We start from the raw sequence: 25,849 nt of genomic DNA, 5'->3' as shown, positions 1-25,849 counted from the left end.
CGCTGGTTGGGAGAATCGCCTGGGCCGCCAAAATTTCCCGCGACACCGGTCCGACGCCCTCCCGCGATTCTCCCAAGCGGCGAGAACGGCCCCGTCGAGTTCCGCAGGCCGGAGAATCGCCCGAGACACCCAAAATGGCGATTCTCCGGCACCCCTGCTATTCTCAGGCCCGGATGGGCCGAGCAGCCAGCCCAAAACGGCGGGTTCCCCCCGGTGCCGTCCACACCTGGTCGCTGCCGTTGGGAACAGCGCGGGAACGCTGGGGGGGCGGCCTGCGGGGGTTGGGGGATGGGAGATCCTGCACCGGGGGGTACCTCAAATGTGGGGTGGCCCGCGATCGGTGCCCACCGATCGTCAGGCCATCCTCTCTGAAGGAGGACCTCCTTCCTTCCGCAGCCCCGCAAGATCCGTCCGCCATCTTCTTGCGGGGTGGACTCGGAGAGGACGGCAACCACGCATGCACGGGTTGGCGCCGACCAACCCGCGCATGTGCGGTTGACGCCAGTTATGCGGCACCGGCCGCGTCATGTATGCAACGCCGCCTTTACGCGGCGACAAGGCCTGGCGCATGTAGATGACGCGGCCCCGGTCCTAGCCCATAATTGGGCCCTGAATCGGTCGGGTTAGGGGCCGTTTCACGCCGTTGTGAACCTCGACGGCGTTCACGACGGCGTGGGCACTTCGGCGCGGGAGTGGAGAATCCCGCCCCATATCTTTGGAATCAATCTAGTGAGCCTCCTCTGAACTGCCTCCAATGCCACTACATCATTCCTCAAATAAGGTGATGAAAACTGTGCCCAATAACCCAGGTGTGGTCTTGCCAATGCATTGTATAGTTGCAACGTCGGTTCCTTACCTTTTATATACTTTTCCTTTAGCTTTAAATGCCAACATTTCATTTGCTTTCTTTCTTTTTTCCAATTAAGGGGCAATTTAGTGTGGCCAATCCACCTACCCTGCGCATCTTTGGGTTGTGGCCGTGAGATTCATGCAGACACTGGGAGAATGTGCAAACTCCACACTGACAGTGACTCGTGGCCGGGATCGAACCCAGGTCCTCAGCGCTGTGAAGCAGCAGTACTAACTACGCCACCATGCCATCCTGCTTTCTTTATTACCTGCTGCACCTGCATGCTAGTTTTCTGCGACTCATGCATGAGGGCACCCAGATCTCTCTGCATCGGAGCACCCCAAAGTGTCTCCCCATTTAGATAATTTGCCTTTCCATTTTTCCAACCATAATGGTTGACCTCACAGTTATCCCTATTAAACACCTGCCACACTTTGGCCCACTCTCCTAACCTATCTATATCCATTTGTAAGGTTCTTATATCCTCATTGCAACTTACTGATCCACGTTTTTTAGTGTCATCTGCAAATTTGGCCATAGAATCTCCTATCCAGTATCCAAGTCATTAACATAGATTTTAAATAGTTGGCCCAAGAACCACCTATTCTTGTGTCGTCTTCAAATTTAGCTATAGAACCTTCTACCCCTGTATCCAAGTCATTTATATAGAGTGTAAATAGCTGGGGCCCAAGGACCGAACCCTGTGGCTCGCCGCTAGTTCTCTGCCACCCAGAGAAAGACCCATTTATCCTAACTCTCAGTCTCCTGTCTGTCAGCCAGCTTTCTATCCGAGCTAATAAATTACCCCTAATCACATGTGATCTAACCTTGTGAATTAACCTTCTGTGCAGCACCTTGTCAAATGCCTGCCGGAAGTCCAGATATAGTGCATCTACAGGATCCCCATTATCCACTTTGCTTGTTACATCTTCGAAGAACTTTAGCAAATTGGTCAAGCATGATTTACTGTTTATAAAACCATGCTGACTCTGATGGATTGTGTTTTGACTTTCCAAATGTCCTGATATTACTTCCTTAATAACGGATTCTAAAAATCTCCCAACAGTAGAAGTTAAACTACTCACATTCTGCCTCCCTTCCCTTTTGAATAAGGGAGTTACATCAGCATTTTTCCAATCCAATGGAACCTTTCCTGTGCCCAGAGAATTTTGGATATTATAACCAATGGATCCACTATCTCGGCTGCCACTTCCTTTAACACCCTAGGATGTAGGTTATCATGGGACTTGTCTGCCCTCCATCTCAATAGTTTGTTGAGTACTGTTTCCCTATTGATGCTGATTGTTCTAAGTTCCAAACCCTACTATTACCTCTGAATTGCTCGTTCTTATAGGAATGGTACTAGTGTCCTCCACTGTGATAACTGAGGCAAAATATTGATTTAACATCTCCGCCATTTCTGTGTTCTCCACCATTAACTCTCCGGTTCCATCTTCCAAGGAACCAATATTCACTTTCGCAACTTACTTCCCTTTTATGTAGTAATGGAAGCTTTTGGTATCCTTTTTGATATTTTGCGCTAGCTTTCTTTCATAATTTACCTTGGCTCTTTTTATTATTTCTTTTATTAACCCTTTGTTTATGTTTGAAAGATTCTCATTTTTCCAGGCTGCCTTTACAAATTGGCCTTTACAACATGATATACTTCGGTTTTTTTCTTTATTTTGTCCTTGACCTTTGTTTAGCCATGGATATCTTTTACCCCTCTGACCATCTTTTTTCCTCTCTGGTATATATTTTAGTTGTGAGGGATTGAGTATCTCCTTAAACAACTGCCACTGCTCATCAGCTGTCCTACCTTATAGCCTTCCTGCTCACTCTACTTGGGCCACATCTGTCCTCTGTCCTCAAGCCAATGTAATCACCTTTGTTTAATTCCAGAACGCAAGTGTGGGACTCCACTTTCTCACCCACAAACTGAATCTTGAATTCTACCAAACTATAGTCATTACTCCCTCGAGGATCCTTAACTCTGAGGTCATTAATTAATCCCTCCTCATCACACAGTATCACATCCAGAGTAGCACTGCCTGGGGAGGTGGTGAGAGCAGCATTTAAGGGGCATCTAGATAAATATATGAATAGGGTGGGAATGGAAGGAGACGGACACGGAAGTGCATATAGTTTTAGTTTGGGCAGGTTCCACAAGATACTGTTCCAGAAAACAATCTCTAATAGATTCAATGAACTCTCCCTTGAGGCTACTCTTGCCGACTTGATTAATCCAGTCTAAAAGCGTATTAAAATCACTCCTGATTATTGCCATACCTTTCTTACAAGCCCTCAGTATTTCCTGGTTTATATTGTGCTCCACTGTGGAACTACTGTTTGGGGACCTACAAATCACTCCTACCAAGGACTTCTTCCCTTTATTACTTCTTATTTCTACACAGACTGATTCCACATCTTGATCTCCGGTGCTGATATCATTTCTCATTAGAGCACTGATCCCTTTCTTCACCAGCAGGGCTACACCACATTTCAGTTTATCTTTCCGAAATATTGCATACCCTTGGATATTCAACTCCCAGACCTGGTCTCCTTGTAACCATGTCTCAGTAATCATCACCAAATCATACCCATTTGTCTCTATTTGCGCCGTTAACTCATTAATTTTATTCCAAACGTATCATGCATTTATATACCAAGTTCTATTGTCAAATTACCCTACTCTTTAATAGTTTCTTGGTGCAAAAAGATATTTGCCCATTCTATCCCTCACCTTTATTTTCTGGTAACCATCCGTCACATCGCTAACCTGCACTCCTATCTCCTCCTTTAATTTTGATTTTCTAATCTTCCCTGCAACTGATCCCACCCCATTTAGTTTAAAGCCCTAGTTATGCGATTCGCCAGGACTCTGGTCCCAGTATGATTCAGATGAAGACCGTCCCATTGGAATAGGTCCCTCCTTCCCCAGTACTGGTGCCAATGTCCCATGAAATCAAACCCATTTCTCCCACCCCAATCTTTAAGCCGTGCATTTACCTTCCTAATCTTATTGACCCTGTGCCAATTAGCTCATGGCTCAGGTAATAATCTGGAGATTATTACCTTTTTGGTTCTGCTTTTTTAATTTAGTCCCGAGTTGCTCATATTTCCTTAGCAGAACCTCTGTCCTTGTTCTATCTATGTCGTTAGTACCTATGTGGACCACAACAGCTGGATCTTTCCCCTTCCACTCCAACTTCCTCTGCAGCCCAGATGAGATATCCCGAACCTGTGCACCAGGCAGGCAACACAACCTTTGGGATTCTTCATCCTGGTCACCAAGAACAGTGTCAATGCCCCTAACTATACTATACCCGATTGCGAATACATTTCTACTCTCTTTCCCCCAACTTTAAAGGCTCCCTGAACCACAGTGCTGTGATCAGTTTGTTCATCCTCCCTGCAGTCCCCATTCCTGTCCATACAGGGAGCACGAATCTCGAACCTGTTGGACAGGGACAAGGGCTGAGACTCCTAAAACCATACACCCTGGATCCCTCTGCCTGCCTCACTCGCAGCTGCAGCCTCCTGTCACTGCACACTGGCCAAATTCTGGCTAGTTAGTCTAAGGGTTGTGACTGCCCCTGAAACACAACACCAGGTACCTCTTCCACCTCCCTGGTGGGTCACAGCGTCCTGAGCCGGAATTCCTCCAGCAACTAACACTTAGAACATAGAACATAGAACAATACAGCGCAGTACAGGCCCTTCAGCCCACAATGTTGCACCGAAACAAAAGCCATCTAACCTACACTATGCCATTATCATCCATATGTTTATCCAATAAACTTTTAAATGCCCTCAATGTTGGCGAGTTCACTACTGTAGCAGGTAGGGCATTCCACGGCCTCACTACTCTTTGCGTAAAGAACCTACCTCTGATCTCTGTCCTATATCTATTACCCCTCAGTTTAAAGCTATGTCCCCTCGTGCCAGCCATTTCCATCCGCAGGAGAAGGCTCTCACTGTCCACCCTATCCAACCCCCTGATCATTTTGTATGCCTCTATTAAGTCTCCTCTTAACCACCTTCTCTCCAACGAAAACAACCTCAAGTCCATCAGCCTTTCCTCATAAGATTTTCCCTCCATACCAGGCAACATCCTGGTAAATCTCCTCTGCACCCGCTCCAAAGCCTCCACGTCCTTCCTATAATGAGGTGACCAGAACTGTACGCAATACTCCAAATGCGGCCGTACCAGAGTTCTGTACTTGCTACAGATGTGTTCACTGGGAACCACAATGGGGTCCACAAGCTCCCACACCATGCAGGAACAACACATCACCTGGCCCTGAATCTCTATATTTATTTAGTTTTTAATTTAAAAAAAAAAAATAAAAAAAAATTTCAGCTGATTTTTATATCTCTCCTGATTATCTTTATCTGAAATAACTTATAATTGGTCATTTAAAATGGATTTTCAAATTTAGCAGAGGTTCCCCATTAGCCAATTAAGTCTCAGCCTCCCTGTGATGTCACATTTCAGTTTTTTTTCCCCCCAGTTGGAACACTGTGTTTCACGCACCTTCCCAGGCTGCTCCCGGATTTCTCCCGATGTGAAGGCCGCAAATCCCTGATGTGAGGTTTTTATATCGTGCACCTTCCCAGGCTGCTCCCAGATTTCTTCCGATGTGAAGGCCGCAAATCCCTGATGTGAGGTTTTTATATCACGCACCCTCCCAGGCTGCTGTCCGGGTTTTCTCCTACGCTGCTCTACCCCAATGTCTTTTTTTAATTCTTGGGATGTGGGCATCGCTGGCTGGGCCAGCATCTGTTGTCATCCCTCGAACTGTGTGGCTTGCTAGGCCAATTTGGAGAGAGGCAGTTACGAGTCAACCACATCGCTGTGTGGGCCTGGAGTCACACGGAGGCCAGACTGGGTAAAGACAGCAGACATCCTTCCCTGAAGGATATTAGTGATGGTTTTTTACGACAATCTGCAATGGTTTCATGATCGTCATTATACTTTTAATTACAGATTTTTATTGAATTCAAATTTCACCATCTGCCATGGTGGGATTCAAAGCCAGGACCCCAGAGCATTATCCTGGGTCTCTGGTTTTCTCCCATTTCCTGAGTAAAGTCATTTTCCCTTGTGTCCCCTTTGGTTCTTTTGTTAATTATATTAAATCTGTGCCCTCTGGTTCTCAATGCTTCACATATGGGAACAGTTTCTCCACTCTCCACGTTTTCGTTTTTTTAAATTCATTTTAGATTTGTTTTAATTTATTCCTGGGGAATGGGTGTCATTAGGAAGAGCAGAATTGTCTTTGATTCGTTTGGAAAAGAGACAGTCACAGACATAGTGGACTGAATGGTGGTCTCCTATGCTTTGGACAGTGCACCCACCCCACGAACTGGCATCAGCTGGCACTGGGTGGCAGAGCTCTCCTAGCTGCCTTGGCATATTTAGATCACAGTTTTTGGAAAGCTGGAGGTGTCAGATGTTTGATTCCTGGCAGTAAGTTGAAAGAGAGCAAATAACGTAATTTCAACACAAGCACAGATGCCCAAAGTTATTTTTGTGTGGAGCTCATTTAATGGGAGTTTTTAAACCTAGAGCTACCTGCTGCTATAGCCAATGAGCCAGCCAGTGTTGTTGCAGTCGGGCATGTTTACTGGCCTCCCTGCCCCCCACACCCTGAGGGATTTTCACTGGACCTCCTTCATATCTTGTACTTTTCTCAATCAGCCTAAAGGAAACTTGAGATTATGAGTGAGCATAGCTATCTTCTTTGTTTTATCCTGTGTTTCTGTCTGCTCTCAGCAAAGGCTCCTCCTGGTTAGCTCACTGGGTATTCAGAGTTTTAAAGGAATGTGATGCACTGTTAATCTTTTCTTGTGTCTCCCGCAGTCCACCTTGGCCACCGACCAATTCCAGCTGGGGTATACGGAGGAGGGGAATTGTAAAGGGGAACCCAATTCTAGGATTCCCCCACCCCAGCGACTGCAGTGGGACATCAATGAGCCGGTAAGTTCCCCATTCATCATGAACTAAGATGGAAACAGTGCTCCAGTCACACTGAGTTCTTGGCGATCCTCCCTGACCATGGCTCTGTCCCGATTTGAAACTGAGCAGCAGCAGGGTGTGCTCACGACGAGGTGAGCTAGGCAGCTCTCCGTGAGGCTATTTTACTCACAGTCGTGTCCTCGTTTTAATCTATCCACCAGCCAGAACCCTGCACACTCTTCATTTTCAGACAATTATCCAATTCCTTTTTCTATACCCTGAGTGAACCTAGGAGGTACCCAGGACATGGTGACTGACGAGAAAGTTCTGTCACCAAGAAAGGCTCAAAACCGATGAGGAAGTGTTGAATAGACTGTCAGTACTGTAAGTTGACAAGGCACCAGGAGTGGGTGAGATCCATCGAAAGATAGTGAAGCCAGTGACAGTGAAAATAGCAGGGTCACTGGCCATAGTCTTCCCTAGACCCAGGGGAAATGGCAGAGGAATGGGGAATTGCAAACGATCCGACCAAGTTCAAAAAAGCTTGTAAGGCTAGCCGCAGCAATTATAGGCTAGTCAGTGTAATCTCAGTGGCGGGCAAGCTTCTAAAAATAATTATTTGGGTTAGAACTAATTGTCACATGGAAAAATGTGGATTGATTAGGAAGAGCTAGCATTGATTTCCAAAGAGGAGACTATGTTTAACTAACTTGCTGAAGTTTTTTGAGGAGATATTCGAAATGGCCGATACGGGTGATGCTGTTGATGTGCTGTACATGGACTTTCAGATGGCATTCGATACAGTGCCACACAACAAACTTGTGAGAAAAGTCATATCCCATGGATTAGAAAGGACGGTAGCAATATGGACATGGAATTAGCTGAATAAAAGGAAGCAGAGAGTAATGGTCAATGCATATTTTTCCGGCTGGAGGAAGGTTTGTAATGTGTTCCTTGGGTCAGCATTGGGACCCTTGCTTCACCTGAAATATATTAATGATCTAGATCTTGCTGTGCAGGGGACAATTTAAAATTTTGTGGATGATACAAAACTTGGAAATATTGTAAACTGTGAAGAGGATAGTGTAAAACTTCAAAATGGCACTGACAAGTTGATGGAGTGGGCAGAAAGGTGGTTATCCCAGGAAGTTCAATGCGGAGAAGTGTGAGGTGATATATGTGCATAGATCATTGAAGGTGGCCCCCACCCCTCGACCATCACCCTCTGCCTCCTGCCACTCAGCCAATTCTGGATCCAATTTGCCAAATTTCCTTGGATCTGATGGGTTCTTCCCTTCGTTATCAGTCTCCCATGTGGAAACTTATCAAAAATCTTGCTGAAGTCCAAGTTGACTACATCGCATGCATTGCCCTCATCTACTCACCTGGTTACTTCTTTGAAAAATTCACACAAATTGTTCAGACATGACCTGCCCTTGACAAAACCATGCTGACTGTTCCTGCATCTCCAAGTGCAGATTCATTCTGTCTCTCAGAATTGCTTCCAATCAATTCTGGTTTAGAGGAGCTGGTTTAGCACATTGGGATAAATCGCTGGCTTTTAAAGCAGACCAACGCAGTCCAGCAGCACGGTTCAATTCCTGTACCAGCCTCCCCGAACAGGCGCCGGAATGTGGCGACTAGGGGAGATTCACAGTAACTTCATTGAAGCCTACTTGTGACAATAAGCGATTTTCATTTTCATTTCATTTCCCCACCAATGAGGTTAGACTGACTGGCCTGTATTTTCCTGATTCATCCCTTCCTCCTTTCTTGAATAATGATACCACACTAGCTAGCCTTCAGCCCCCCTCATACCTCAACCACTTTCCTGGCTTTGTTACCTAAAATTAAGTCCAGGATCTCTTGTAGGACCTTACACATACTGGCTTAAAAAGTTCTCCTGGATGCATTTTAAGAATTCCACTCCCTCGAAACCTTTCACACTACAATGACCCCAGTTAATGTTGGGGTGGTTGAAATTCCCACCATCACTACCCTATTACTTTTACACTTCTCTGCCTACATATTTGCTCTTCTATTTCTCTGGGACTGTTCGGGGGCCTATAGAACACTACCAGCAATGTGATTGTTCATTTTTGTATTTTAAGTCCTACTCGTATGGTTTCATTTGAAGTCTTTGCTGACTGATATCTCCTGGTTCTCCTAGTGTCAAGAAGTCATTATGAAGTCTCTGAGTGTGGCTCAGCAACTTGCCGATGATGTGGACTTCCACTCCTTCCCATTCGACAACTTTGGCAAGGGTCTCATCAAGAGGTGTCGGATCAGCCCTGATGCCTTTGTTCAGATGGCGCTACAGCTGGCACATTACCGGGTACAGTCATCACTACTCCCTGGCCAAGACTGACAAGGGCCTTGATAGAATGTACATCGTGAAAAGTAATAGACTAAACCAAGAGATGTAAAGCTACAGCTGCTTAGAAAAGGAAAGAGAATGGACTAAAGAAAATGTCAGTAAGGTTCTGAGCTTTCTGCAGAGGGCCCTCAAATATCAAAGCAAGTGTCATGATTGGGCCACAGCTGGTCTTTTGTGGGAAGTTAGGAGCATTCCATTTTAAGAAAGATCCATGGAAAGAGAAAGTGAAGATCAACTGGATCCAACTTAGATTGAAGGGGAAATTGTGAAATTGGTCCTTTCGTCAGAACTGAAAGGAGAAAGAATGTGAGAGTTTTAAAAAAAAGCTGCAACGAAATGTAGTAACATTAATAACAAAAGACAGATGGCTTCGTGTGAGAGGGGAATGGTGTTTTTTGCATTGAGGCAATACATGTATGGAACATTTATTTAAAAATTAAAAAACAAAAACCAGAAGAAAATGGGATTTAAGATGGAGGAGAAAGCTCACAATCTAAAGCTGTCGAACTCAATGTTGAGTCCTGGGGGCTGTACCGTGCCTAATCGGAAGATGAGACGCGGCTCCTCCAGCTTGCATCGGGCTTCACTGGAACATTGCAGCAGGTCAAGTATGGATATGTGGGCCTGAGAGCAAAATACTGTTAAAATAGCAAGCTTCAGGAAGGTTGGTAATGCTTATGGATTGAACAAAGATGTTCCACGAAGTGATCACCCAATCTGAGTTAAGTCTCACCAATGTAGAGGGGACGGCAAATACAGTGAACCAAATTGAAGGAGAAACAGGTGAAGTGCTGCTTCACCTGAAAGGAGTGTTTGGCCCTTGGACAGTGAGGAGGGAGGAGGTAAAGGGACAGGTATTGCACCTTTTGTGATTACAAGGAAAGGTGCCATGGTAAGGGAATGAAGGGTTGGGGGCGATGGAGGAATGGACCAGGGTGCCAGGTAGGGAGTGGTCCCCCTGGGCTTAGTTTGAAAGTCATGATTGTTATCAGGGAGGTTAAAGATTATTTTCAGTAATAAAGGACATAGACTCAATATTGCAAGCAGAAGGAGGAAAGATTGGGAATCAAGGAGGATATTCAGGAGTAGAGCAGGGATATGGGATGAGAGTTGATTGGTTCAGCAGTAGGGTAAACGCTGACATGGTTTCAATGAGCTGCTTGGCTCCCACGAACCGTACATCTCAGTAACTGCCTGTGTCTGATGATTTACAGCTAACAGACACTGTCTGACTTTCCTTTGAGCTGCCTAACCTCCGTGTGTTCTGTCACTAGGACAAAGGTACATTCTGTCTAACATATGAAGCCTCAATGACCCGCTTGTTTAGAGAAGGTCGTACAGAGACTGTCCGTTCCTGCAGTAGTCAGGCCACCAAGTTTGTACTGGCCATGATGGACCCCACTCAGATGGTAAGTATCTCTTTTCCCATCGTTTTTTTCATGACTAGAACTTTGTTTCCACAGAAACCATCTTCCTGTTGTCCCTAACCTCCTGGGAAATGCAGTCTAGTGGTTTGAGAGGCTACCCATAATCAGTAGATGGAATTGGTGCTTTGGGAGGGAGTGTTGTCCTGATGAAAGGTTTTCCTGGAAAATTGACAAATCCGAGGAGAATGTTTTGGAGTGAATGGGACCAGAGTGTCAGGATTCTGGATGTTGAGATTTGGTGGTTGTATAGCGAGTAGGGTTTATTACAATCACAGACCAGACCTGCAACAGTGACTCGGATACTGGACAGAAACCCCAATATTTATTTTAATTTTGTAAGACTGTTGCTAATTTGTGTTTCTCTTTATTTGGCTCTGAATATGGCGGCCAATATGGTCGCCTTCCTTAATTCTAATTACGTTTTGCCCTAGAGTCGCCAGGTATCTTTCAATACCGCCACAAGGTTCAAACCGAATACTGATCAAAGACTCGATACACCAGTTAGTTAGTTCAACGTCAAATGCTGATTTATTTACACACACCGTTAAATATAATCATGCACAAATACTGCAGACTAAACTATCACTACTGCTAAAGCCTATACTTAGCTTCGGGCACCCACTCAGTCAGAGGAACAATGGCCGTTGTTTGGTTCTGAGGCTGCTGGGGTTGAAGCGGTGAAGGGGAACAGCTAAGATAGTCTGTCTGGTAGCGTGCATTGACCTTGGACTTGCTTGTTCTGGTGCAGCTTTTGGGCAGGTCTCACCTCGGTGACAGCCGGAGCCAAGAGAGCGATTCTCTCTTGGGGGATCCTTCTTATACCCAAAAGGGGCTTTGCGCGGGCCTTGAACTTAGCCCCAATTAATTGGGCCGTTTCTCAATCGTTCCTATCGACTTCCTCCCAAAAAGGGGTGGGTGCCCTGATGGCTGGGCGTGTCCTAGGTGGTCGTTGGCCTGCTTTGTTCTGGTCTCCTCTGGTGCCAGGTTGTCTGCCTTAGTATCATTTACTCAAATGTTACTCTTTTGTCCCCGGAGATGGCTCATTAGTGTGGTCATGGCTTTGCAGTTTTGGTCTTGTCTGGGAGCTGCGGCTCCAATCGACAGACAAACCCTGCACCTGCTTGCTTTCTCAGTATTGTCCATTTTCCCTGCAATCTTTGCAAAGTGTCCATTTTGTAATCGGGAAGTGGCCATCCCAGATGGCTACACTGTGAGGAAAGGATACCTCACTCCAGGAATGATTTCACAAAGAAATAGGAATATGGTATATTAAAACATATTTTACTGCTAACACAGTATTACTAACTTGAACATCATAAATACAATTACTAGTTAAAAAATGCTTACCATTACAATGAATCAATCCTAACTGCTATTTTTATCTCCACTCGAACAAAAACCCATCTCAGTCACAACCCACTTTTAAATACAGTTAGCAGATTCAGGAATACTTGCTGCAAAAGGATGACTTGGAGAAACCACTTTGAGAAAGTGATATCCTTCAGGACCCAGCTTGCAGATTCTTACCTGTCTCAACTCACTGTTTGAACTGCCAGCCTTTGAAATTGGGCCTACGTTGTTCACAGGCAAATCTTTAACTCGCTGTCGTGAGATCAGTTGCTTCTGGTCTGTCCCCAGTCAAATCTTTTAACTGAACTATTTTGAAAGAAACTGCTAGCCTGCCCATAGACAGATCTAACCTCACTATGGGCATGCACGGTACTGTGGGCGGTACGGTAGCACTGTTGCTTCACAGCGCCAGGGTCCCAGGTTCCATTCCCGCTTGGGTCACTGTCTGTGCGGAGTCTGCACATTCTACCTGCGTTTCCGTGGGTTTCCTCCGGGTGCTCCGGTTTCCTCCCACAAGTCCCGAAAGACGTGCTGTTAGGTTAATTGGACATTCTGAATTCTCCCTCTGTGTACCCGTACAGGTGCTGGAATACGGCGACTAGGGGCTTTTCACAGTAACTTCATTGCAGTATTAATTAATGTAAGCCTACTTGTGACAACAATAAAGATTATTATTATTATATTGAGAGCACAGCTTCTTGTCTGTCCACGTCCCAACCTAAAATTAAACTCAAATTATAGAAACTTCTTGAGCCCTGACTCCTCCCATTAATGATCCTCCATCCCGCCGCACCAGAAATCTCGCCAGCCAGCCAATGGGGTTTCCCATTGTGGGATGTCTAATTTCCTGAGACTGGGTAGAATTTTGTGCTTTATTGTGCTGGCTCAGGTGAGAAATGTGTACTGCAGCCTGCTGGCCTTTCCCCTCATATTTCCCAGGACTTGGAGAACAATAATGCTGGAGGTGTGTCAGCCCATCCCTCTGGCAATGTCAGCTTTCCAGAGATGGTGGTGCACCGATCTCCAGCACTGAAAAATGAAAGGACCTTCCTGTGCACACAGGAGAAACTCCACCTCCCCTCCATTGGAGCTCCCCAGAAGAATCCCCCCAGCACTGTTCCCTGGTACCAAGGGGTGGTGCCAGGGGCAGTGCCAAGGCCCAGGCATGTCCCTCTCCCTCCTTGGGGTCTGTACTTACCTGTGTGCCCCTGGCAGCTTCCTTCACCTGGTTCACATTGCTCCAGGTCTGTTGTAAGCCTTGTTGAGGTGATGAGTGAAATCCTATTGTGAGGGACGATGCGGAGGGAAGCCTGCTAATGATATTTCAATGAGGTACAGGAACCTCATTACATCAATGGTGGGGGGCAGGGGATGATCACGTTGCGAGATCTCGCCGGCATGATTCTAGGTTTTGGCCTCTCACGGCGACACGAGTGCAGAGTCCCGACCATTGTATGTATCATTGAATCAGCTGCAGAACGGTAGAGCATTTTAGAAAGTTTACTGACTTATACAGACATTCATCAAGATTTTTAAAAAAAATATTTTTTTGAAGGCATTTCCATACAAACAAACCAAAGCAGAAGAACAACCAAACAACTTTATAAACAACCAGCAGCCACACACAACCACTCTCCTAATACCACCCCCTTCTCACCTCCCCCTCCCACATCCCTGTTGACCCCTCAGACCTCCTTAAAGAAATCAATAAACGGCTTCCACCTCCATCTGAACCCATCCATCGACCCCCTCAAGACGAACTTGACCTTCTCCAGCCTCAGAAATTCCGCCAGGTCACTTTTGGGATCCCATCACCCGAGCAAATCCCCCTCCGGGCTATCAGTGAGGCAAAGGCTGAGACAACGGCTTCTCTCACCCCCTGGACCCTCTGGTCTTCTGACACCCTGAATATCGCCACCTCTGGACTCGGGACCACCTCCACCCACAGCACCTCGGACATCACGTCCTTGAACCCTGTGAGAACCCTTGCAACTTTGGATACGCCCAGAACATGTGAATGTGATTCGCGGGCCTCCCCGCACACTGCCCACACCTAACACATTCATCAAGATTAACCTCTTTAACCCAACAACATTTACCTCACAAAATAGTTTATGAGCCTCAGAAAAGACAGACTTAATAACTGATTTTTAACAACAATAACATTCTCAAAACAATTGTCTTTAAATATAACTGGCTAAAACTCCACACATTGTGATTCACCTAATGGGAAATCTGGAGAAAGCTTCAATCCTCGAAAGGTATCAGGCTGAGGGATTCTGTAGACTGTATGAATACAGTTCAAACTATTGAGAGTTTTTCTTCAAATTGACACACAATTGTGGCCAAAAATTGTAACAACAGGAAGTGAGGTTTATGGACTGTATTTAAAATGTTTAATATAGACACAAGTGATACAATTATGCTCCAAACTGAACGAACGGTGTAGTTATTTTTTACAGAAGAGATCGCCCAAAGGGCAAACAGGGAGAATGCATTTTACTTGAAATTGTAGATTATAGTTTAATGCGAATCACTCAGCTCTCCTGAGACTATGGTTGGACAAAATGCTGAAAGGAAGGATCATTGTACATGCTGGCCAGGCCCATAGGTCATCAACACTGGACACCTTAATGCACGGGTGTGATGCTATCACATTGGGCGATTCAGCACTGTCATGCGATGGTGGCGGACAGGGGCTGCAGATGAGGAGATATTTAAACAAACCTACATCCTGTTAAGAACCCCGTTGATGTTAAATTCAAGGGTATCCCAAAACACAGTACATAGAACATAGAACAATACAGCGCAGTACAGGCCCTTCGGCCCACGATGTTGCACCGAAACAAAAGCCATCTAACCTACACTATGCCATTATCATCCATATGTTTATCCAATAAACTTTTAAATGCCCTCAATGTTGGCGAGTTCACTACTGTAGCAGGTAGGGCATTCCACGGCCTCACTACTCTTTGCGTAAAGAACCTACCTCTGACCTCTGTCCTATATCTATTACCCCTCAGTTTAAAGCTATGTCCCCTCGTGCCAGCCATTTCCATCCGCAGGAGAAGGCTCTCACTGTCCACCCTATCCAACCCCCTGATCATTTTGTATGCCTCTATTAAGTCTCCTCTTAACCACCTTCTCTCCAACGAAAACAACCTCAAGTCCATCAGCCTTTCCTCATAAGATTTTCCCTCCATACCAGGCAACATCCTGGTAAATCTCCTCTGCACCCGCTCCAAAGCCTCCACGTCCTTCCTATAATGAGGTGACCAGAACTGTACGCAATACTCCAAATGCGGCCGTACCAGAGTTCTGTACAGCTGCAACATGACCTCCCGACTCCGGAACTCAATCCCTCTACCAATAAAGGCCAACACTCCATAGGCCTTCTTCACAACCCTATCAACCTGGGTGGCAACTTTCAGGGATCTATGTACATGGACACCTAGATCCCTCTGCTCATCCACACTTTCAAGAACTTTACCATTAGCCAAATATTCTGCATTCCTGTTATTCCTTCCAAAGTGAATCACCTCACACTGCTCTACATTAAACTCCATTTGCCGCCTCTCAGCCCAGCTCTGCAGCTTATCTATATCCCTCTGTAACCTGCTACATCCTTCCACACTATCGTCAACACCACCGACTTTAGTATCGTCTGCAAATTTACTCACCCACCCTTCTGCGCCTTCCTCTAGGTCATTGATAAAAATGACAAACAGCAACGGCCCCAGAACAGATCCTTGTGGTACTCCACTTGTGACTGTACTCCATTCTGAACATTTCCCATCAACCACCACCCTCTGTCTTCTTTCAGCTAGCCAATTTCTGATCCACATCTCTAAATCACCCTCAATCCCCAGCCTCCGTATTTTCTGCAATAGCCTACCGTGGGGAACCTTATCAAACGCTTTGCTGAAATCCATATACACCACATCAACTGCTCTACCCTCATCTACCTGTTCAGTCACCTTCTCAAAGAACTCAATAAGGTTTGTGAGGCATGACCTACCCTTCACAAAGCCATGCTGACTATCCCTGATCATATTATTCCTATCTAGATGATTATAAATCTTGTCTCTTATAATCCCCTCCAAGACTTTACCCACTACAGACGTGAAGCTCACCGGTCTATAGTTGCCGGGGTTGTCTCTGCTCCCCTTTTTGAACAAAGGGACCACATTTGCTGTCCTCTAGTCCTCTGGCACTATTCCTGTAGCCAATGATGACATAAAAATCAAAGCCAAAGGTCCAGCAATCTCTTCCCTGGCCTCCCAGAGAATTCTAGGATAAATCCCATCAGGTCCCGGGGACTTATCTATTTTCAGCCTGTCCAGAATTGCCAACACCTCTTCCCTACGTACCTCAATGCCATCTATTCTATTAGCCTGGGGCTCAGCATTCTCCTCCACAACATTATCTTTTTCCTGAGTGAATACTGACGAAATATATTCATTTAGTATCTCGCCTATCTCTTCAGACTCCACACACAATTTCCCATCCCTGTCCTTGACTGGTCCTACTCTTTCCCTAGTCATTCGCTTATTCCTGACATACCTATAGAAAGCTTTTGGGTTTTTCTTGATCCTTCCTGCCAAATACTTCTCATGTCCCCTCCTTGCTCGTCTTAGCTCTCTCTTTAGATCCTTCCTCGCTACTTTGTAACTATCCATCACCCCAACTGAAACTTCACACCTCATCTTCACATAGGCCTCCTTCTTCCTCTTAACAAGAGATTCCACTTCCTTGGTAAACCACGGTTCCCTCGCTCGACGCCTTCCTCCCTGCCTGACCGGTACATACTTATCAAGAACACGCAGTAGCTGATCCTTGAACAAGCCCCACTTATCCAGTGTGCCCAACACTTGCAGCCTACTTCTCCACCTTATCCCCCCCAAGTCACGTCTAATGGCATCATAATTGCCCTTCCCCCAGCTATAACTCTTGCCCTGCGGTGAATACTTATCCCTTTCCATCATTAACGTAAACGTCACCGAATTGTGGTCACTGTCCCCAAAGTGCTCTCCTACCTCCAAATCCAACACCTGGCCTGGTTCATTACCCAAAACCAAATCCAACGTGGCCTCGCCTCTTGTTGGCCTGTCAACATATTGTTTCAGGAAACCCTCCTGCACACACTGTACAAAAAACGACCCATCTATTGTACTCGAACTATATCTTTTCCAGTCAATATTTGGAAAGTTAAAGTCTCCCATAATAACTACCCTGTTACTTTCGCTCTTATCCAGAATCATCTTCGCCATCCTTTCCTCTACATCCCTAGAACTATTAGGAGGCCTATAAAAAAAACTCCCAACAGGGTGACCTCTCCTTTCCTGTTTCTAACTTCAGCCCATGCTACCTCGGAAGAAGAGTCCCCATCTAGCATCCTCTCCGCCACCGTAATACTGCTCTTGACTAGCAGCGCCACACCTCCCCCTCTTTTGCCTCCTTCTCTGAGCTTACGAAAACACCTAAACCCCGGAACCTGCAACATCCATTCCTGTCCCTGCTCTATCCATGTCCCCGAAATGGCCACAACATCGAAGTCCCAGGTACCAACCCATGCTGCCAGTTCCCCTACCTTGTTTCGTATACTCCTGGCATTGAAGTAGACACACTTCAAACCACCTACCTGAACACTGGCCCCCTCCTGCGACGTCAAATCTGTGCTCCTGACCTCTATACTCTCATTCTCCCTTACCCTAAAACTACAATCCAGGTTCCCATGCCCCTGCTGCATTAGTTTAAACCCCCCCCAAAGAGCACTAACAAATCTCCCCCCCAGGATATTTGTGCCCCTCGGGTTCAGATGTAGACCATCCTGTCTGTAGAGGTCCCACCTTCCCCAGAAAGAGCCCCAGTTATCCAGAAATCTGAATCCCTCCCGCCTGCACCATCCCTGTAGCCATGTGTTTAAATGCCCTCTCTCCCTATTCCCCATCTCACTATCACGTGGCACGGGCAACAACCCAGAGATAACAACTCTGTTTGTTCTAGTTCTGAGCTTCCATCCTAGCTCCCTGAAAGCCTGCCTGACATCCTTGTCCCCTTTCCTACCTATGTCGTTAGTGCCAATGTGGACCACGACTTGGGGCTGCTCCCCCTCCCCCTAAGGACCCGGAAAACACGATCCGAGACATCACGTACCCTTGCACCTGGGAGGCAACATACCAAACGTGAGTCTCTCACACTCCCACAAAATCTCCTATCTGTGCCCCTGACTATAGAGTCCCCAATTACTAATGCTCTGCTCTTCTCCCCCCTTCCCTTCTGAGCAACAGGGACAGACTCCGTGCCAGAGGCCCGTACCCCATGGCTTACCCCTGGTAAGTCGTCCCCCCACAAGTATCCAAAGCGGTATACTTGTTTCTCAGGGGAACGACCGCAGGGGATCCCTGCACTGACTGCTTTTTCCCAGTCCCTCTTACAGTTACCCACCTATCTCCAATCTTTGGTGTAACTAATTCCCTGATAGGTTTAGTCGTGTATATTTTCAATTTGGTATACTGTGAGAAAAGATAGGCAAACCAGAGAGGAATTGCCCAGTTATTTTGGGATGAATTAATAAAGAATATTTATTAACTTAAAAGAAAAACCCACGACTAGAAGGGCTATAACACGGGGCAGCACAGTAGCATTGTGGATAGCACAATTGCTTCACAGCTCCAGGGTCCCAGGTTCGATTCCGGCTTGGGTCACTGTCTGTGCGGAGTCTGCACATCCTCCCCGTGCGTGCGTGGGTTTCCTCCGGGTGCTCTGTTTTCCTCCCACAGTCCAAAGATGTGCAGGTTAGGTGGATTGGCCATGATAAATTGCCCTTCGTGTCCAAAATTGCCCTTAGTGTTGGGTGGGGTTACTGGGTTATGGGGATAGGGTGGCGGTGTGGACCTTGGGTAGGGTGCTCTTTCCAAGAGCCGATGCAGACTCGATGGGCCGAATGGCCTCCTTCTGCACTGTAAATTCTAACACATTACAACAGTACACTTAATTACTGTGATGGCTATACACACACAGTATTACATTAAGTTATCCTCTTTGTTCTTACCTACCTACGTTTCCTGAACTCTTGAGACCCCTCGGGCGGGATTCTCCACTCCCACGCCGAAGTGGCCGCGCCGTCGTGAACGCCGTCGAGGTTCACGACGGCGCGGAACGGCCCCGGTCCCAACCGATTCAGGCCCTGACAATGGGCCAGGATCGGGGCCGCGTCATCTACACGCGCCAGGCCTTGTCGCCCGCGTAAAAGCGGTGCCGCAGAGATGACGCGGCCGGCGCCGCATAACGGGCGTCATCCACACATGCGCGGGGTGGCCGGCGCCAACCCGTGCATGCATGGTTGTCGTCCTGTCTAAATCCGCCCGCAAGAAGATGGGGGACGGATCTTGCGGGGCCGCGGAACGAAGGAGATCCTCCTTCAGAAAGGACGGCCTGATGATCGGTGGGCACTGATCGCGGGCCACCCCACATTCCAGGTGAAGCCCGGTGCAGGTTCCCCCCTCGCCCCCCCCCAACAGGCCGCCCCCCCCCCAGCGTTCACGCACCGCCCACGACTGCAGCGACCAGGTGTGGACGGCGCCGGGGGGAACCCGCCGTTTTGGCCTGGCTGCTCGGCCCATCCAGGCCTCAGAATAGCGGGGGTGCCGGAGAATCGCCATTTTGGGTGTCTCCGGCGAGCCTGCGGCCCGCGAAACTCGACCGGGCCGTTCCCGCCGCTTGAGAGTCCCCGGAGATTTTGGCGACCCAGGCGATTCTCCCAACTGGCGTGGGAGTGGAGAATCGCGCCCCTCTTCTTTCCAAACAACCTCCAATATTGTATACCTCTAGCCAAATCCAGCAGATAGTTACCACACACAGGTTATTTGTCCACATTTAGGAAAACCGTCTTCAGCCTCAACAAAGGCATACTCTTCTCTGTTCGAGTTTTGGGATTTTAACCAGCCACCTTTTAGCAATAATTTGTTTTCAGGGGAGACTGTTTTCTGCAGCTGGGTGTGGCTGTGATGATAGATGCTACTATTGTCCCTTTCTCCAGTTATTGTGCTAGGATATATCATTCTTTCCCTTTGATGTGACCCACCTTGTGGACCTGGCTTTTTTGTATACAGGTACAAATTCTCTTATCTCTCAACTTGAAGCTACCTCTTCTACATCCCATTGTTTTCTCCTTGTCACATAGGGGTCACTTGCTTTTCTCACTCGAATGCTAGTTTGCATTTAAAATACCCCTTCAGGCAGCTTCCCTTTTTGTTTTATTTTATCGCAATTTCATTTTGAAATCTTAATTTATCCATTTTTAACAATCCCCATCACTTTGAGGCTGCTGCAGCCAGAAAGGAATGAACTCTGGCTCCTAACAGTGCTTTCCCAACGTAAGTGGAGCTAAGGGTCAAAATACTGGATGTGAAGCCATCCAATATCTGACGGTGGACAAACTGGCTAAAAGCTGGAATGTCCAGTGTACAACTGGATGTCTGACCACCCTATAAGTGCACTTGACTGAATGACACAAACATCACATCAAGCTAGTTAACACACAACTAAGCTGACCATTATCTTTAATGACCTGTTTGATATTATAATGGGACAATTTCATCAAACTTGTCTTAAGTTGAGGAATCATTGACCTCATGAATGATACTTCTCCCCCAGTGGCATCGTAACAGCGAGTGCATTCTGGGTTGTGGTGATGTAATGGGATGGGGGGTATGGTGGACCACAGTGATGCCATGGGGTGGAGCACAGTGCATGGTGGGCCATGGTGATGTCATGGGATGAGGCCCATTGCATTGTTGGCTATGGTGACATCATTGAGTAGGATTAATTGCATTGTGGGTCATGGTACTGCCACGGGGCAGGATGTCGCTGACTCATTCTCTCTTTTCTATTTCTCAGTGTGAACAGAAACTGAAGTTGTTCAAACTGGCAGCAGAGAAACATCAGAGTCTGTACCGTCATGCCATGACAGGCACTGGCATCGACCGCCACCTCTTCTGCCTTTATGTGGTGTCCAAGTATCTGGGGGTAGAATCTCCATTTCTGAAAGAGGCAGGTATTGTTGAATTGGAGCAATGTGTGTGCTCCTAGTTCAATATGAACATAGAAAGAAGCTGCATTGCTTTCTCACACTCTCATAATGTTCTCAGCCAATGAACTACTTGTAAAACTACTTGTAAAAGTCATTGTCACATTGACAGATGTGACAGCAAATTTACACACATTGTCCAAATAACAAACAAAATGCAACCAGTTAATCTGATTTTAGTCAGACTGTAACATTGTCAGAATAGCAGAAAACCACCTATTCTTCAAATTGATGTATGTATAAAACCTCAAATGGTCTGACATCTCATCTGAACCCTTCAGTATCTAATTAGAGTGTCAGCCTGGCCTAAGGGTCCAAGTTATTACAAGTGGGGCTGAACTAATGATTTTTAATTCAACTGCGCGAGAACTAGCAACTAAGCCGAAACTGATTCTATTTAATCGGATATTCAAACCTTCATTTGATTGTATTGTTGTGAAAACCCATCTGGTCCATTAATGTCCTTTTGGGAATGAAATCTGCCGTCCTTACCCAGTCTGGCCTACATGTGACTCCAGACCCACAGCCATGTGGTTGACTCTGAACTATTTTCTGAAATGGCCTAGTAAGTCACTCAGTTCAAGGGCAATTCGTGATGGGCACCAAATTCCGGCCTTTCCAGCAACCCCATATCCCATCAATGAATAAAAGAGAGAATCAAACATGTCTTTGATGCCTCACACTGTTCTTTAGACTATGGACACTCGATCTCAGGATTCAGTGGCCCCTCATGAGGGAGCAGAGTATATTGGACTGTGTAGCTGCCAGCAAAGGTGGTGGAGTCACTAAGAGCAGCACAGAAAGTATTTCAGTAATTTCTCATTCACTAATTGGGGCTGTTTGTAAGTCTTACACCACCCCCTTCTATTTCATTAACTCTTTTACTCTCCTTCAGGTGCTATCTGAGCCTTGGAAACTATCCACCAGTCAGACTCCCCATCAGCTGCTTGAACTGGTGGATCTGAACAAGTTTCCTGAGTATGTGTCAAGTGGAGGGGGCTTTGGTCCAGTGAGTATTGTATGGTTGTAGTTTGTCCACAGCAGCTTGTTGGCTTTTTACTCTTTCCTGGGGTAGATTTGTTTGATTCAGGCTGGGTAGCACAGTGGATAGCAAAGGCATCTGGTTTACAGGCTGTAGTGTGAAAATAGATAAGTCCCCTGGGCCGGATGGGATTTATCCTAGGATTCTCTGGGAAGCTAGGGAGGAAATTGCTGAGCCTTTTGCTTTGAGCTTTATGTCGTCATTGTCTACAGGAATAGTGCCAGAAGACTGGAGGATAGCAAATGTTGTCCCCTTGTTCAAGAAGGGGAGTAGAGACAACCCCGGTAACTCTAGACCAGTGAGCCTTACTTCTGTTGTGGGCAGAACCTTTCAAGTCATGAAAAGGTTTATAAGAGATAGGATTTATAATCATCCTAGAAAGAAATAATTTGATTAGGGATAGTCAACATGGTTTTGTGAAGGGTAAGTCGTGCCTCACAAACCTTATTGAGTTCTTTGAGAAGGTGACCAAATAGGTGGATGAGGGTAAAGCAGTTGATGTGGTGTATATGGATTTCAGCAAAGCATTTGATAAGGTTCCCCACGGTAGGCTATTGCAGAAAATATGGAGGCATGGGATTCGGGGTGATTTAGCAGTTTCGATCAGAAATTGGCTAGCTGTAAGAAGGCAAAGGGTGGTGGTTGATGGGAAATGTTCAGCCTGGAGTTCAGTTACTAGTGGTGAACCACAAGGATCTGTTTTGGGGCCACTGCTGTTTGTCATTTTTATAAATGACCTGGAGGAGGGCGTAGAAGGATGGGTGAGTAAATTTGCAGATGACACTAAAGTCGGTGGAGTTGTGGACAGTGCGGGAGGATGTTGCAGATTACAGAGGGACATAGATAAGCTGCAGAGCTGGGCTGAGAGGTGGCAAATGGAGTTTAATGCAAAAATGTGAGATGATTCATTTTGGAAGGAGTAACTGGAATACCGAGTACTGGTAAGATTCTTGGTAGTGTGGATGAGCAGAGAGATCTCGGTGTCCATGTACATAAATCCCTGAAAGTTGCCACCCAGGTTGATAGGGTTGTTAAGAAGGCGTACGGTGTGTTAGCTTTTATTGGTAGAGGGATTGAGTTTTGGAGCCATGTGGTCATGTTGCAGCTGTACAAAACTCTGGTGCGACCGCATTTGGAGTATTGCGTGCAGTTCTGGTTGCCGCATTATAGGAAGAATGTGGAAGCGTTGGAAAGGGTGCAGAGGGGATTTACCAGGATGTTGCCTGGTATGGAAGGAAGATCTTATGAGGAAAGGCTGAGGGACTTAAGGCTGTTTTCGTTAGAGAGAAGAAGGTTAAGAGGTGACTTAATTGAGGCATACAAGATGATCAGAGGATTGGATAGGGTGGACAGTGAGAGCCTTTTTCCTCGGATGGTGATGGCTAGCACAAGAGGACATAGCTTTAAATTGAGGGGAGATAGATATAGGACAGATGTCAGAGGTAGGTTCTTTACTCAGAGAGTAGTAAGGGCGTGGAATGCCCTGCCTGCAACAGTAGTGGACTCGCCAACACGAAGGGCGTTTAAGTGGTCATTGGATACACATATGGATGATAAGGGAAGAGTGTAGATGGGCTTTAGAGTGGTTTCACAGGTTGGTGCAACATCGAGGGCCGAAGGGCCTGTACTGCGCGGTAATGTTCCATGTTCTATGTTCTAGACACGGATAGAATGCCTCCACAGAGGGACAGCTGCTGAGTTTCATTCTAGTTTGTACTGTACTGATGTTACCTGATATTGGCCAGGATGCAGAGAGGAGCTTCTGAGCGACGATAGTCTTGATGTGTGAGAGTAGTGAGTGCAGGGTCGGGTACGTAACTGAGTCAATACAGGCTTATCACCCACAGTGGGTGGGTGTAGAGTTTCCTAGGCCTGTGGATGGAGAAAGTCTGGGCTAGAGGGAGAGCTGAATCGTGAAGTGGGTGGGGGTGCCTGTGGGGAGGTTCTGGGTGGGTGAGAGGGTCTGTGACAGGGACTGGGAGGGGGTGTGGGGGTCTGGTGATGCATATGAGGGTCAGTGAGCGACTCCAGGTGGGAGAGATGGTTATGAGTGGGTTTGGGAGCTGAGGGGTCTGAGTGGGAGAGAGATTGTGAGGGGGTCTGGGTGGGAGAGATTGTGAGGGGGTCTGGGTGGGAGAGATTGTGAGGGGGTCTGGGTGGGAGAGAGATTGTGAGGGGGTCTGGGTGGGAGAGAGATTGTGAGGGGGTCTGGGTGGGAGAGAGATTGTGAGGGGGTCTGGGTGGGAGAGAGATTGTGAGGGGGTCTGGGTGGGAGAGAGATTGTGAGGGGGTCTGGGTGGGAGAGAGATTGTGAGGGGGTCTGGGTGGGAGAGAGATTGTGAGGGGGTCTGGGTGGGAGAGAGATTGTGAGGGGGTCTGGGTGGAGAGAGATTGTGAGGGGTCTGGGTGGGAGAGAGATTGTGAGGGGGTCTGGGTGGGAGAGAGATTGTGAGGGGGTCTGGGTGGGTGAGGCAGTTCTGAGGGACTCTGGGAGTGGGTATGAGGATGGGCTGTCTGGGTGCTTTGAGTTTTGAAGCAGTTTGCTGATGCCCGCTGTATTTTCCTAGGTTGCTGATGATGGTTATGGAGTCTCGTACATTATGGTTGGAGAAACTCTCATCAACATGCACATCTCCTGTAAATACTCCAGTTCCGAGACGGTAAGACTCCAGTGAGGATTGTGGAGTGGGGCTGGGCTGGGGGGGGGCTGCGTGGGGGTGGGGGAGATGGGGGGGGGTGGGGCTGTGTGGGGTGGGGGGGAGCTGCGGGGGGTGGGGCTGCGTGGGGTGGGGGTGGGGGAGCTGCGTGGGGTGGGGCTGCATGGGGGGTGGGGCTGCGGGAGTATGTGGGGGTTTGGGCTCTATGGGAGAGTGGAGATTGGGGGGTGGGGCTGTGTGGGAGAGTGGGGGGTGGGGCTGAGTGGGAGGTGGGACTGTAGGAGTGGGGGGGGTGGGAGAATGGATGGGTGGGGAGGCTTTGGGACAGTGGGGTGGGGTTGTGAGGGAGTGTAGGAGACTGGGGAGGGGCTATGTGGGAGGGTGGGGATTGGGAGGGTGGGGATTGGGACTGTGGGAGAGTAGGGACGGGTTGTGTGGGAGGGTGGGGTTTGGGACTGTGGGAGGGTGGAAAGGGGCCCTGTGGGTGGGTGGGGATGGGATTGTATGGGAGGGTGGGGGTGGGATTGTGTGGGTGGGTGGGGGAGATTGTGTGGGGGGTGGGACTGTGTGGGAGGGTGGGGATTGGGACTGGGTGGCTGGGTGGAGGTGGGACTGTGTGGGAGGGTGGGGATTGGGACTGTGTGGGTGGGTGGAAAGCGGCCTTGTGGGTGGGTGGGGGTGGGATTGTGTGGGGGGTGGGACTGTGTAGGAGGGTGGGGGTGGGATTGTGTGGGAGGTTGGGGATTGGGACTGTGTAGGAGGGTGGGGGTGGGATTGTGTGGGAGGTTGGGGATTGGGACTGTGTAGGAGGGTGGGGGTGGGATTGTGTGTGGGGGGGTGGGACTGTGTAGGAGGGTGGGGGTGGGATTGTGTGGGGGGGGTGGGACTGTGTAGGAGGGTGGGGGTGGGATTGTGTGGGAGGTTGGGGATTGGGACTGTGTAGGAGGGTGGGGGTGGGATTGTGTGGGGGGGGGGACTGTGTAGGAGGGTGGGGGTGGGATTGTGTGGGAGGTTGGGGATTGGGACTGTGTAGGAGGGTGGGGGCGGGATTGTGTGGGGGGGGGGGGGGAGACTGTATAGGAGGGTGGGGGTG

At 47.7% G+C, this 25,849-nt stretch overlaps 1 protein-coding gene across 6 annotated transcripts in view; it reads left to right on the top strand.

Annotated features, from left to right (window-relative positions):
• The window catches only part of cpt1ab (carnitine palmitoyltransferase 1Ab (liver)), a 138,659-nt gene that overhangs the window by 108,806 nt on the left and 4,004 nt on the right, over positions 1-25,849 (top strand). For all 6 annotated transcript variants that reach the window (XM_072518774.1, XM_072518777.1, XM_072518775.1 and 3 more), the window contains 6 exons: positions 6,717-6,833; positions 8,983-9,147; positions 10,464-10,598; positions 20,868-21,020; positions 21,953-22,066; positions 24,667-24,759. In XM_072518774.1, the coding sequence (XP_072374875.1) occupies positions 6,717-6,833; positions 8,983-9,147; positions 10,464-10,598; positions 20,868-21,020; positions 21,953-22,066; positions 24,667-24,759 (777 nt within the window). The remainder of the gene's footprint in view (positions 1-6,716; positions 6,834-8,982; positions 9,148-10,463; positions 10,599-20,867; positions 21,021-21,952; positions 22,067-24,666; positions 24,760-25,849) is intronic.

The sequence above is a fragment of the Scyliorhinus torazame genome, chromosome 10 (assembly GCF_047496885.1).
Source record: "Scyliorhinus torazame isolate Kashiwa2021f chromosome 10, sScyTor2.1, whole genome shotgun sequence".
Taxonomy (NCBI): Eukaryota; Metazoa; Chordata; class Chondrichthyes; order Carcharhiniformes; family Scyliorhinidae; genus Scyliorhinus; species Scyliorhinus torazame.
Note: the sequence above shows the minus strand (reverse complement) of the source record. Positions and strands in the feature narration are given on the sequence as shown.